This window comes from Barbatula barbatula, assembly GCF_947034865.1.
Source record: "Barbatula barbatula genome assembly, chromosome: 4".
Lineage (NCBI taxonomy): Eukaryota > Metazoa > Chordata > Actinopteri > Cypriniformes > Nemacheilidae > Barbatula > Barbatula barbatula.
The window spans coordinates 9,913,647-9,928,659 of NC_136768.1; the positions used below are offsets into that span (position 1 = coordinate 9,913,647).

At 38.7% G+C, this 15,013-nt stretch overlaps 2 protein-coding genes across 4 annotated transcripts in view; one reads left to right on the plus strand and one right to left on the minus strand.

Annotated features, from left to right (window-relative positions):
- Positions 1 to 7,674, minus strand: part of lin7a (lin-7 homolog A (C. elegans)) — a 28,382-nt gene extending 20,708 nt beyond the window's left edge. The window contains exon 1 of one of the 2 annotated variants that reach the window (XM_079454297.1): positions 7,556 to 7,674. In XM_079454297.1, coding sequence (XP_079310423.1) covers positions 7,556 to 7,595 — 40 coding nt within the window. In that variant the 5' untranslated portion in view covers positions 7,596 to 7,674. The remainder of the gene's footprint in view (positions 1 to 7,555) is intronic. The other variant, XM_079454298.1, reaches the window with a different exon arrangement.
- A 5,669-nt stretch (positions 7,675 to 13,343) lies between these two features.
- The window catches only part of acss3 (acyl-CoA synthetase short chain family member 3), a 40,937-nt gene continuing 39,267 nt past the window's right edge, over positions 13,344 to 15,013 (plus strand). Inside the window, exons 1-3 of one of the 2 annotated variants that reach the window (XM_079454295.1) lie at positions 13,344 to 13,896; positions 14,426 to 14,570; positions 14,727 to 14,915. In XM_079454295.1, the coding sequence (XP_079310421.1) occupies positions 13,502 to 13,896; positions 14,426 to 14,570; positions 14,727 to 14,915 (729 nt within the window). In that variant the 5' untranslated portion in view covers positions 13,344 to 13,501. The remainder of the gene's footprint in view (positions 13,897 to 14,425; positions 14,571 to 14,726; positions 14,916 to 15,013) is intronic. The other variant, XM_079454294.1, reaches the window with a different exon arrangement.

Genomic DNA, 15,013 nt, shown 5'->3' on the forward strand with positions numbered 1-15,013 from the left:
TCAAACAGAAGATGGATTACATTTAGAAATTTAGCAGACGCTTTTATCTAAAGTGACTTTGAAATGAATTAAACAATGGAAGCAGTTGGAACAACATAAGGAGAACAAAAAGCATAAGCGCAGTAAAACTGGTCTCACTTAGCCCACCACAATATACAAAGCGATAGAAAGCCTAGAAAAGAGAACTAATCGGTCAGGTGCTGACGGAAGGGATGGGTCTTGTAGCACAAACGTGGAACCGATCCAGAGAAGGTCCCTGGATCAAGATGATGACGGATTTATGAGGCTTCCTGAGATTTTAAAATCTTTAATCCAGATTTAAATTAAGCCCAGATTTACTGTGTTTTACCGGCAGTGCTTGGCATGATAAAACATTTGGTGTCTTTAAATTCTTCTCCATTAAATTTAATGCAGATAAGTAAGCCATCATCGTTTTTATGTTTATTGTTTATCCCAACCAGCACTGGATCAACAATATGAGTATGTGGTGGGACCTATAAATGTCCAACTTCTTTTGAAAATAACCATAACACTAAATTTCATATGGTCTAAATCAATCAGTTAAAAGATGTAAAAATGTAAAAAAAACTCACTGAGGAACTTGATGCCATTAATAGCTCAGTCTCCAGTCACATTCAGCAGTTTATAGACTACCGCTTGACTTGTTTTTCTTTATGAAAGCATTTGGCTAATTGTCCTCGTACATCTTCGGACCGTGAAAAATAACATCCCTTTTATGTAATGTGCAACTGTTCAGTATGAAAAATGAGAAAGATACCTCTAGACCCTATCTAACCACGAGATACAGTGTTTTTGTCCCAAACCATCCAACATCAGACAATACTGTTGTTCGTAAATGGACAGTGGAGTAAAATGGGACAAACCCTGACAGAAACTAATAAAACCAGACCCTGTGAGACTATGAAAGCAGACATGAAAGCTATTACAGCCTGTGGCCTTATGGGAAAACAGCACACGGAATTGATTTGAGGTCAATTCTGTCCGTCAAACTGAGAAGGTTACGACCTTTTTGCTTAAATCCCCGAATGCCAAATAGAATTTCTACATTGTTTTGTCACACTGCACTGAATTTCTACACTCCGGATAAAAAAGGTCTCCGGATTCAAACTCTTCTGTTGTTAAAGCAGATTGGATTCTATTAAAACTCTGACTGCTTGAATTATAACTAAGCTGTGTGCTGGGACGTCCCACTTGGCTACAGCACAGAGCTGTCAATGAAACGTTAGTGTGACATGAATCCCACTATTGTCATCAAACGTCAATAAAAATTGATGTCCGATGCTTTTGTTGAAAAAACGACACAGGCCCTGCTGATTTCTGACATGTCAAATAGCAAGAACTGATGAATTGAGGATCTGGTGGTGTTAGACACAAAAAATGATTGAAACGGCAGGAGTTTTATCACTGGTGGTGTATTCATTTCACTGTACATGGATGATAGAATATTTCAATACATTTGTTTAACTAACTTTATATGAGCACCTATTGTACTATTGCTCTTTGTATGACATATCGCTTATTGCTCCCCGATCTCTTTGTGAGTCGCTTTGGATAAAAGCGTCTGCTAAATGACTAAATGTAAATTGTGCAGATGCTCAATGGGCTTCGATATATTGCTTCATATAAGCTCTGGTCCCAGATTTTCCCAAACTTTATGTAAATGTATGTATGAACGTGAACGATATTGCCTGTGTAGGCAGCTCACTAGGTTATGAACTGGAGCACCTGCCTAAGCAAAATGGTAACAATTCATAATATTGACAATAGCATTAAAGAGAGCTCAGAAAAAAGGTCCAACACATTTCATCAAAGTCCACCCACCTTGAGATTTCTGGCCTTGCCTCTGATCTATAATACATAGCAGCATGAACTATCACGCTGTCCGTTCCACTTTCCCTACCACGAAGCACCTGACATCAAATTACTGAAGGTAACCTTTGTGTCCTGTAGCAGCTTTCACAGTGGAGCAGATCCACACATGTACAGTTCTGACTGCTCAACAACTGTCTCCTCAATACGGTGATGAAGCTTTGTTATTACAGGCTGTTTCTGTCAAGAGAAGGGTCTGGGGTCGTGCGTGTGCAGTAATGAGCAGACTTTTCGCATGACCGTGGATAACCTTTTACCTCTTCCTCACTTCCGGTTCATTCTCTTTCTTGACTCATAATCCTGTTTTTTTCTGTTGATTCTTAAGTCACAAATAAAATGTATACAATAACCTTATAATTGCTTATTCTTTAGAATTGAGGGTTTAAATCAAGCAAATAAACTTGACAAATTCTTCTAGTGTTTTGGTCATGGAATTTTATAGGTCTGTGGATAAATGCACAGATCGGCAATAAGATGTTGGAAGCGTCTAATACAATACAAAAACGCTTTTGCTTACAGCACTTTCAACTATCCTGATCTGATTTCCTGTAATCTCAGGGATAAAAATGATGTATAATGTCTTATTAACTGTCCAAAGATCAATTACCATAATGTCATTTTGTGGACAAAGTTACTTATAAAAATAAATGGAGCGGTTAATGCATTCGGAGAGAGCGTTAATGACCATATCTTTGAAAGAGCATGAAGCAACATTTCGAAGATAAATTCAGCCATTAAGAAAGTTATAGGATGAAGAAAGCTTCTAAATGCATTTAAGCTCCTGTCTCAGGTACTGCTATTACAGATAGGATTAATTCACTGCGGTGCCTCAGGTTTTCTTGCAGATTTGTGCCAACATCTGACCTAGACTCTGGGAATTAATAAAGGTGCCATCCCAAATAAAACCATTTTTAATACATCTAAATGATGCACGCCATTATTTATTTGAACACAGTCACACTGAGAGTTATTCCAAAAGATTAACCGCAGGGATTCGGATTTGCATGGTGGCAGATCAAGCCCCGGTGTGGATCTAGCCTGAGACTTGAGTCAAATCTACGTTCTTCTGGTTCAAAAACAGTTCAGCTGTTGTATGAACAGTATTGTAGGTGTATTATCGGTACATTAAACCACAATGGAGACCACAAAGCTCAGCATTAGGGGCTGCAAATGCGTTGGCTAAAGAGTTTAAGGAGTTATTATGTACTGTACTTCTTCTTGTAACCTATAGTGTCATAAATGAGAAACATTCCAGAGTGATTGCGTAATTCCACGCCTTCAGATCTTCTGCCCACACGGGCTGCCTTCCCACATGAATCTATGAGTCTACTACAATGCAATCTGAATGTGACCTGTCTTTCCATTAAACCACTGTAGCCTTCAGCAGCATTGCTTGTACAGTAATGGGACCACCATGACCTTCTTACTCTGAATTTTAACCATTAAGACTAACTATTGTTTTTGGACCGGGTACTGCAAACAAACGACTTTCTGCTTTGTTAGTGTTTTGCACTAAATGGAAATTCTAATTATTTTGAACCCAACCTAAGCCATATTTTGCATACGTTTATCTAAGAAAGTACTTAAAAAGTCTGCAACAGCAATCTGTCAATAGTGCAAAAAATATTGTGTATAATTAATAATCTCAACGCTTTCTAAAAGTTGGGAACCGCACAGAGACAGGGACGGTCACTTGCTTTGCTTTTCGGGATGCGAGTTATTGATTTATTAGGCAATTGTGGTGCAGCAGCAAGGCACATTGATAAACTCTGTTAGCGGTAAAGTGAATGCAAATGTATTACGATGTATGAATTCTAGGCTTTTCCTGCGCACTTGCTAATGTAGTCTAGGTTTTTTGTTGCACCCCATGTTTTAAGTTTAAAGATCCCCCTTCAAGTCTCTGTGATATTTTGGTGCTTAGGTATGGCTTCGGTCCATTCCACCATGTAAGGCAACAGGATTTATTTCATTTGTTTTGTCTTCCTTATGATGAAAATCACACGTCTGTTCAGAAAAATAGAAACACAACTCTCTGACACACCAACGTTTAATAGTTAAGATTGAGTTTTTCTCACGCTAGTAAAAAGAAATAGTAATAGTGATGCTCGCCTTCAAATCAACCCTTGATATTGAGACACGCTCAATATACTTTCAAAAGGAACAGGACCCAACTCTTTGAGAAGAATAAAATACAGGGAAGTCACTATCTGAGACATGAAATGGATAAAAATGTCTGATCTACAATCAAGTGCACTGGGAGGCTATTTGTCAGCTTGTCTGTAGATGTGATCCGTTCAATAGTCTTTCCTTACGAGAAAGGCTAAAATTGATTTCCCAACAGTTCTGTTTAGGTTTCCTTTCATAGAAATTTTTTTATAGAAAGACTGTCAGTCTCTGTATAGCTAACAGACACATTAGAGAGGCCACTGAATGTCAAGTCCATAATAAATGACTACTGTGTTGGAATCTATAGCGTTTTCAGCGTTGTAACATCAAATAAACATGGCAGCACGCTGGGAGGATACATTTTCATATTTAAAAGAATAAATCTATTATATGTTAGACACAGTAAGTGATTCTCTCTGTTGATAATAGTACATCTCCGTATAGTAACATTGCATAGCATTGCAGAAGTTGTCTCTAGACATCATTGTTGATAGTTGCAACACCTGCAAAGCTAGTGGTAGTGTTTCCATTTTATTTCTAAGCAAATCATCATCATCATCTGAGCATTGTTACATTTATTGTTGGAAGGCGGAGATATCAGTTATATCAAGAAATATCCAATCTGACTTATTCAAAATATCCTAGCACTGCATACCGTGCAAAGGTTGCAGAAAAAGGTTTCACACTCCTAAGTCTGTATAATTTATAAAAAAAACAAAGCATGAAAACAAATGGATGGGGCTTGATTTTATGTAATGGGAATTGATGGGATAGTGAAAAGTGGGCATTCCGTCCTTGAAGGAAGCCGGCTTGAATGTGAGTGGTCAACACCACCAGCAAGCATTGACATTGACAAACATTGTTTTTTTTGGAACAGCACGCGCTGATAAATTGTGCTCAATAACACCAAAATGTTTTATTAACTTGGCTCAACTTAGATTTTTGTTGATTTATGATATATGCTGCTAATGTGATATTTCCTTATGATTAGACTGCAGTTTTTGTTTGTTCTTATATTGCATTAGAACAATAGAAAACAAGTTGTTCTCAGCCAAGACACTTATTGGCCATGCTTCACACATTTGTAACAGAACATTTTTACTGCGAAGGGCATCGTCTTAATCATTTTACATGCCAGAATGATTTGCCTGAGAGAGTGCTGGCCATCTGCCTCTTCTTAGATTCGGACGGCATCTTTGTGGGTCAGGGCAAGCTTGAAAAAGAGGCTGGTCTCTGGATGGCAGACCTTCCAATACACAAAGTTTGTGCCGACCCAAAACCACATCTACGAGCAGGACTCTAGAGGGACCTCAGGCCCTTTTTTTTCTAAGATGAATTAGCAGTAATTGGTTCGACTGTGACATCCCAGCGATCTGAAAACCCAGATTGAGAACTGTGCAAGTGCGTACAAATAACATCATGGAGCTTTCATCCCTTGATGTCTAACTTTGACACTCTCTGTCTTTCTAAACCCTCTCTTTTTTCAAACATGTTTGGATCAGATAAAAATAGTCTTGGATATGGTTGCCTGATCTTAATCTCTAGCTGTTCAGCTTTTATCTTTTTACATAGAAGGCTCCACACAATACCCTAGGATACCTGTTTTTACATACCTCCAGTTTTTGCAGTTACCTTCTTAAATATCTCTGTATAACCTTAAATTTCTCCGCCTAGATAGCACATCTACAGTTGTGTTTCTAAACACAAGAATACCAACCGAAATCACCCCTCGAGGTGTAATGATCTCCTGTCATGTGTGACTTCGGATCAATGCTGTACATGAGTTGACCGTGAATTGTATTTATTTTGATCATTACAGTCACAGTACTGTACATTAGTGGCACCTTCACAGAGAACAGTAGGCTTATCTTAAATCGTCAGTTCCTGAAATAAGAAAGGAAATATAATAACCTATAACTAAATGCACCCAAATAAAGACAGGTTATTTGGTTTCTGGTAAAATTATATTTACAGTTCTGTAAGTGCTTTAATGTTCCTTGTTAAGTCCCAAGCAAAACAGTCTTATTGCAAGAGATAGTAAATAATATGTGGCCTGTGGTTTTCTCATATCATAAAGCTGCCATTGAGCAAATCAATTACTTTGGGTTTCTTTGCAAACAACATAAATGAAAAGAAACGAATGAGGACCCGTTTGTTTTGGTCTTCGCTTCCGAAGGCAAGTCTAAACTGTACTTCTGCAGTGAGCATCCCTGACCACTGTTTGAATTCATGGACCTGGTTGTCCAGCTAATTTAGTCTGCAACCACAATGTATTTTTATGATTACTGAAAGCAATGGCATATACATCAGTATGTCTTTTTGTACAACAAAACGTATTCTTATTCCAATTCTATAGTTTATTCTAGTGCTATTCCTACTTGCAAATGTAGCTTTGTGCACCATGTTAATTGTTTATTATTGAAAGTGCTCTTAATTCATTTGCAAAAATAAAATGTAAATAGCCCAAGAAACTCTGTCACCCTCATGACAGACCATAATAACTCTAAGGCAAATGTATCGTCAATCAACACTTTTACTGTATGGAATGATGCTTTTTGATCTGCGTTAATTCATTATAATAAACAAGCTGTCTCGTGCGACAACATTTAAAGGGGCGTTTCGATGGTCGTGCAGGTTGCGACGTCATGATCCCGTTATTCCAACGATATACAGTTTCCTCGCATCCAAAGGGCGATATGCGCACATGCCAGATGTATCTCATTTCCCTATAAATATATCCATCGCTTTACCCGAGTGACGTTTAAACCGGTTTCGTTTCCCACAGGTTTAAATAGAATATTGTTAGCTTTGGTGGATTTAAGAGTATATCAAAGAACATCAGCGACCCGTCGGCCAGCACATAAGCTATTGTTGCACTTACAGTCTGACAGTTGAGACGCGCACCTACTGGTGTTGTAAAAATAAGCAATGACAACGTTGCGGCCATGATAACATCAACGACGCGATGAAAATAAGCCTCTGTCCGCATGACTTCAAATGACACATATCCTTTTTCCCGGAGGAACGTGTTGGAAACATCGTGCAATCTTACAGTAGCTCGCGGTTATTAATAACAACATCCGTATATAGTGTTTTATAAACGTTGTGAATGAATAGTCTGAGCCTGTTTTGCGTGAAAGTTCTGTAAAGTGAAATAAGGACGAAATAGCCCAAACAATATTTAGAGCCACTAGCAGTAAAGTGAATGTGCCTAATGTGTCTTAAGTGATTTATTTAGATAATTGTAACGCGTAGCATAGGAAATACATTGTTGGCGAGCTTTAACGTGACGGATCCGAAAGCGCACAGAATTTTCCGATCATCACAAACCTGACGGACACAAGCCAAACGGAGAAAGCAACATCTAAAGCCCGAAGACCGATTTCATTCTGACAAATCCAATAATCCGAGACATCGATAGTGCAAAACCCTAAAGTAACCCCCAGCATCTTTCGTCCGACAGGGACCGAAGAATGTGCGTCCGTTTGTCAGTACTCACCTCGCTCCAGGGATAGCGGTTGGACTGTCACTGTCGCCATGACTGCTGTATTATAAGAGGGAGAGAGAGAGAGAGAGAAGCTACTGGAGCTGCGGCATCAGCGCACAGGCCGTTGTGGCAGAGAGAGCGAGCGAGAGCGGATTGGATACCCGTGTGGATACGGGAGCGGTTGGGAGGGGTACGGGATTATTTACTATCCTCTTGTTTAGCGGACAAATTCGAATTTGCTGACGCACATTGAACGTGCGGGAAATCATCGAGCGGGTTTTCTGATCGGTGTAAATGTAGCTTTACGTTATTATTTAAATTAGTTAAATTATAACAAATCCTGAAATTTTAGGTTTACATTTCTGGGGGTATAAAAATGTTTTATAAATAATTGAGAAATTTAAGTTAAGTTAATCGAATTTAGTTAGAAATTTCCCCCAAAAACGAACGATCGACAAATGTAGCCCAGTATTTACACGTTGGAATTTCTATACGATTATTAAACGTGGGATGAATCAGAAATTGACATCATTTCTAACCCACATTGAATGGGAAATCAAATTAAACGTCCTGCTTAAGAAAATCGAACTATTGTCTTTTCAGAAGAGGGGGATAAATCAGATATAATAATCCAACCATCTACATTAAAATCTTCTTTTAAATCGACCCTGTGACAGGTAGCGAGTGTTAAAATTAATTCATCTAATATTATTAAGGATCATACGAATTAAAAGGATTACGCCCGTTTCACACCGCACGCGTAGGCAGTGCGTAGGCGGAGCAGGAGCAGCACGTAGGTAAAATAGACCCGAAATGATCGCTACACTGCTGCTTACACCGCATCTGTTAACATGTGCGTCGAAAATAATATGCATTGCTTGCGCACTGCTTACGCGTTCGGTGTTCGGGCGTTAGATGCCGCTAGCGCATTACAGGAGCAGTAAATGGCGTTAAGGCTTTGCACAGCATAAATGCTGGATTTAGGTCTACATTAAGCAAAGGCAAATCCAATGCACAGCCTCTGACATTTGCAATAAACTGACAGCAGGAGATAGAGTGCTAGACATTATGTCACCTATCTAGTGCAATTTGCTCTCTTCGGGCGTGAATGCATGCAGTGTCTAACACTCTGTTGTTTGGTGTCTGCTAGATCTATTTTAGTTTTTGCAGTTTCTTGCTTTCATTTTAGAATAAATTCTGCTCCCATCAAGTCTCATTACTAGTAGACACCAGAGGTGTATTATAATTAGTTTTTTAATCGTCTCTGTTCACTTGACGTTTTTTTTTTAATTAAACAAGAGCGAATGTTGGTTAATAGATGTGGAATTGATATCTCTTGGTTAGTTCCCTGGTGAATACCAGGATAGCTGGTCGAAAGCATACTTATATTGTGCTTTGGTTGCTGGTTTCTTCAAATTATGATTGGGTTTAAATTTTTTGGCTATATACTCTGGAATTTTCATAAATTCGTTCGCAATTTATATTAAAAAATACAAACTTAACCCACTATTCCTGTGATTTTTAAGAAAATTCATCAGCTCCCTCAGACTTGGATAACTTAAAAAATTCAAACACTGACGGATTGCTCTGTCAGCCGTCCAGCTGTGGACAGATGTGCACTGGTAGTAACTAATGGGATGGATGGAGGGCTTAGAGCCAGAGAGAAAGAGGGCACATAGAGATTACGCTGTCATGGCCATATGGGACGCATCCTCTTGAAAACAGTTCTGCTGAAAATAGCGGGATTAACATATAGTGTGCTGGGAAGCTTTCCCGATGAGAGTAAATTGATTTCTGAACGCTGCACAGCTCTGAGAGCAAATAAAAAAGAAAAATTGAGAGCAAACAACAGGGTAAGGAGAAAGACTGTTAATGTGAAAGTTTAAGAGGTAGAAGTGCATATTGTAACTTGCATGACTGTTACTCTGACAGGTTTACTTGACTCTAAAGTGAGTCTATTATTGTAAACATGTACAGTATGTGCGTCAGGGTTGGCTCTTCTTGAATTAAACTTTTACATCACTCCGGATTTTAACTTGTAATGAAGGAGGAGAGATTTAGTTTCAATTCGAAGGAATTTAATTCCATTAAAAAGTATGTGTGTCAAAAACTACAACACAAAGAAGAAAATGACCATTATTATATAATGATCAATAATTGTGGTGGTTTATTACCTAAAATGTAGAATACATTTACATTAGAAATACATCAGAACATTTACCGTTTTGAAGCATGGCACCACCACCCAGCAGGACCCCAAGCAACAGCTTTTTATGACATGAAAGTGGTGTGACAGGGGCAGGGTTGTTCACTTGACGTGAGTGAGACTGACGACTTTTGTTATATGTAACCGTGAGATTTGAATAGTTCAAACATGGCCTGCTTGAGTCCACTTTTCTTTTTGCTCTTTCTACGATTGAACTTGCAATGTGGTATCAGCTGTTAAAATGTTAAAGCCTACAGCAGTGCAGGCGCAACTAATCGTAATAATTTGTTATCAGCAGATGGAATATTGTCTGACAATTACCTAAAGGTGCCAAGATAACACATTACGTATCTGCCCATAGAGCGCAAGAATTGGCTTCTGGAAAACTGAAAATACATCCATTTTGATAGAGATTGATATTTAACAATAACTCGCCATGAGCTCAGAGATGTTAAGGAATGGGCAATTCCATGCAGATGTCAACATTGAGATGAAGTTTGTATCAAAGGTTTTCACCATATTAATACGTTAGATGTCAATATTTGATGGTTTAAACACTCATGTGAAGTCTCTCTTAGAGTTTTTAAAGCATAAGTTATGGGAAAGTGAATTGTCACATCCATAACAGAATTGTCACATCCATAATGTCCATATTAAATTTGTGACTATTAAATGTTCTATAAAGAGCCGTCCCTTCCTTATTTGTTGGGTAATATTATGGTTTTTCAAAAACACACATTCTTTTTTGTCACATCCATAACACATACATTTCCCCCTTTTTTAAACCAGAACACTTGTGCACGGACTGATAGCTTTCTGATGTCTGGACAGGAGCAATTTTTTATTAAATTAATAAAAAAAAAGGTTTGGTTGCCAAATACACAGAGAAAAACGACACTAGCTGGCTGTAATCTTAGCAGAGAGGTTTATTGTGTTTTATTGTCATTTATAATATAGCTTAAAACTCATCAATGAAGTTTTTTAAATCCCCATGAAGAAACGGCACACCTAAAAATAGCTACAAAAGTGAGCCCTATAGTTGTGGTCTTTATAATGCAGGGTGGGTTAGACGGTTATCATTATTATCATATCAGGCTGGCCATCAATTCCTACACAGGGTCATATCATGATCATTTTATATCCATCTTGTCCTCTCAACATCTCCGACCCAGACCAAGAATGCTGTTTAAGTGGTAGTCCATCAGCTTCAACTCCACTAATTAAATTGCCACTCATCAAATCAGACATTAAATAGAGGAAAGGGAGCGAGAAAGCCTCTTATGTAATGTACTCTGAGAAGAGTGCATTTACTTTATGGAAAGATCATCGACATCCGCCCACATGTCCGCGTCAGGGTAGCAGACAACCTGAATGGCCAGACGAATATAAAATGATATATCTGTAGTCGTACAAAGGCTGTGCTATTACAGGCAGTGAGAGAGTTATGGCAATACGGCTAGCAAGGCACTGATTTAAAAGTCCTTGTGTCTGACAAATTGGTTCTGGGAGCAAGATGACTGGCATTAGGTTACAAGGCTTCATTCTTGTTTAGGATTCGGCAACACAGGGACGAAACTAATTGAAGACGTGCTGAAGAGTACTTAGAATGCTAAAGCAAAATAAATATATGCAAATGGAGATCAGTGCATTGAGGCAGAAGCTGATGCAAGGTCGAATGGGGTGATACATGGAGTTATTCTGACATTTTGTATACAAGATTGTTTGTATTTTCGTAAAGGAGGACTGTACAATCTTAAAGAAGATTTATTAAAAAACGCTCTGCACTTTAAACTAAACTGTAAAAATGGATGACTTCTAAAGGATAGTTTTCCCCAAAATTTGAAATTTTCATTATTTCGTTTCTTCTGCAGAACACAAAGATATTTTGAAGAAAGTTGGCAACACTGGGCCCAACAAAACCACTGAGACGTTTCTCCAAATATCTTCTTTTGTGTTCCACAGATGAAACGGTCATATACAGGTTTTGAACAACATGAGAGAGAATTTACATTTTTGGTGAACTATCCCATTAAGCTCCGCAACTTTTTGACAGATATGAACACATGGCTATCATTTACATATTATAGATGCCTCAAAGTCAGTTGGGTGTTCAAAAACATGTTCCATCCAGACACTGTGAAGTAATGAGGGGACAGCCAGATTATTAATTTCTAAACACTAGAGGACCTAATGAAGAACTTCTGGTGAAGTCTGTCAAATTCTGTGTTGTGTCTGGCTGTGCATGTGTGGACATTTTCTTTTCTAAGGATCCCAGGAAAAAAAAGAAAAAGTGGAAATGTATTTTCACAAGGACAAAACATCGTACTAACATTAAATGGAAAATAAATGATAGAACTTTTTTCAAATGAATTGCTCACAAAAAATGATGGAAGAAAAGTTATTCAGGTATCGAGCAACGTAAGGGTGACTTAACCGTGGCAGAACATTACAGGTATGAGCTGTCATAAAACATACCAGTTGGTTACATCATTGCTTTATTAAACAAAAACAGGTAAGTGTCACCGATTTGATGTTCAACGTGTAAGATATATTTATCCTATTCGGGTCTATAAAAGCCTGAACCACACAGAATTACGATCACTCAGCATTAATCGACTTAGCAACTCTTATCAAGAGCATTGCACAGGCGATTTGTAAATCACATCATCCCTGAACTGTCAACAAGATTGATAAATGACTCAGTCACCATGTTGCACAGGGTCTGCAGTCAAGCAGGGGTTGGTGCTGCCATGGACTACTGTAATGGTGTAATACTACTGTAATAGTCGACAGTGATATAGCAGACATAGCAGGCATTGACCCGAGTTGTTGACTGAAACAGCTGGTAGGCTTATGAGAGCTGTTCTCACAATGTGCAAAACACCTACACGTCTCTGTCAATTAAAATGATGGCAGTCATGAGGCAGAAGTGGGATTTTGTTAGAAAAACATTTCTCTTGGAACCACTTACTGTATGTTTAAAACATCATAAAGGTATAGTTATGCCCAAAATCAATATTAATTGTGATTATTATTATGTTTAATATTTTTTTTCACTGAAACCTATATTCATTTTAATGTGATCTCACACGGCTATTTGATTATTCATTTATATAAATTTATTTTATATGTTAAATTTAACATATATACGTCCTTTGGACCACTATTGTGATAGTTTTATGGTGCTTTATTTGGTCATTTTAAAGCTTGGCAGCACAAGTTATTTTCCAGGCTATTTTTCGTGTTCTACATAAAAAAAACAGAAATCAAAGTGCCTTTCAAGCCTATACTTCTACTCATGATCTTAGTCCCTAATATCTCTTCTAAATATTAAAAGTATCTAGATGTGTGAAGTAACTGCAGATTTAAAGCAACTTCATCGGTTTTGCCTTCATTTTGTTGCCTTTAGGGTACATTACACAGGCAACATCGTTCTCCAGATGATCTCCTATAAATTGCATATATTCTGCTGCAAACACTGCCGACAGTGTGATATAGATTTATATTCTATGAACACATTTTTGTATTGTTTAAAAATCGCCTCTCATAAATCTCGCAGGCCTCCCTTAAGAAACATCACGCAACACTATACGCATTGCATGGACTGCGGTGTCTTGGAGTGTCCCCTTGCTGTGGCGTGAAGTATTGGAGTTGCGCCCGCGGCCATTTTTTTGTCGAGCAACTTGCAAACTGCTTCGGGGTGTTAACAGCCTGCTCTCCTGTATCTGTTCGACCAGAAAACCCAACAAAACATGCGTCTGTATCAAACTGCGCGTATAAAACACGCATGCGGTGGGAAAACAGCAGTGTCCGCAGTTAAGGAATGTAACAAAACAGTGGGCGTTGTTTCAGAATACTTGTTAGGAAAGTTGTCATGCACAGGTGTGCCCGGACCGTTTCATCTGCCGAAAGTAAAGACAAACACTTGGCACGTGCGCAAATCGCCGTTTTATACGACAAACAGCGTTTATAACGCACACCGGAAACATGTTGCTCGTGGGTTCTCATCAAAACATGCGTACGAGGACGCGTTTGCCATGGCACGAGATAAACCAGAAACGTTTTGGAGTAAAGCGGCGCAGGGGATCCAATGGTTTGAACATTGGACACAAACTCTGGACAGTACAGATACATTGTTTCCAAAATGGTAAGTGCAAGATATGTTTACGTACTTGTGTTTTAGAAACAGCAAGATAAAACGCCACGCTTGTGCCGCTCACTTGCGCAATAAGGCGTTCGGGTACGCCCCAGCATGTGATGCGTCCAAATGTTATTCGTTCAGACCTCCAACATATTAAAAGTTAACAGACATTCAGTTTTAGCATGTTAGATATAAAACATGTTATTTATTACAGTAACCTAGTGTCTGGTGGTCTCACGTTCAAACAATGAAAAACATCATCAAAATTGTAATGGATTATGGAGGTCTCTGTGGATCTCTACTTAAAGTGTTGTCTGGCAGATGAGAGCCAATATGAAACTAAGCGCATATAGGAATTTTATTTTTGTTTGGCTTTGCAAAGAAAACCTTTGCATTTGTTTTGTCAACATTTTGTGTGTTTTGTTGGCCTGCTCATGTTATTTGACCGTTGAGCGAAGTGACTCGGCTCAACCAAAAATGGAAAAGTTTGTTATTGTTATAGAATAACTGTTGAAAACGTCTGTTTTTCACTCAGGTTTGTTGGAGGAAAGCTGAACGTGTGTTATAACGCTGTCGATCGGCATGTTGAGAACGGGAGAGGCGATCAGGCAGCTGTGATTTATGACAGCCCGGTCACCACCACTAAACAGGTCATCACGTACAGAGAAATGCAGGAAGAGGTATGTTTTGGCTGTTAGAAAGCAAGGCCTTATCTTGGATCTCTTCTTAAAGACTTGACTAATCGTTTACGTAGAATGTTACGTAGAGAAACTTCATTGAGCTTCGGTCTGGATCTGATCACGATTTGACGTTGGTGTATATAACCCTGTGTCTAGGTATCGAGGTTGGCGGGTGTTTTGGTGAGTCACGGTGTGAAGATGGGAGATCTGGTGGTGATTTATATGCCCATGGTCCCTCAGGCCATGTTCGCCATGCTGGCCTGTGCCCGTATCGGTGCCACCCACAGCCTCATATTTGGGGGCTTTGCCTCCAAAGAGCTCTCCGTCCGTATCGACCATGCTAAGGCAAGCTTTAATTTTTATAAGAACTGCTTATTTGTCTAAACGTCCCAAATACGTAAGTGTCTTTTATTAACGATTGCATACATTCAGAATTCTTTATT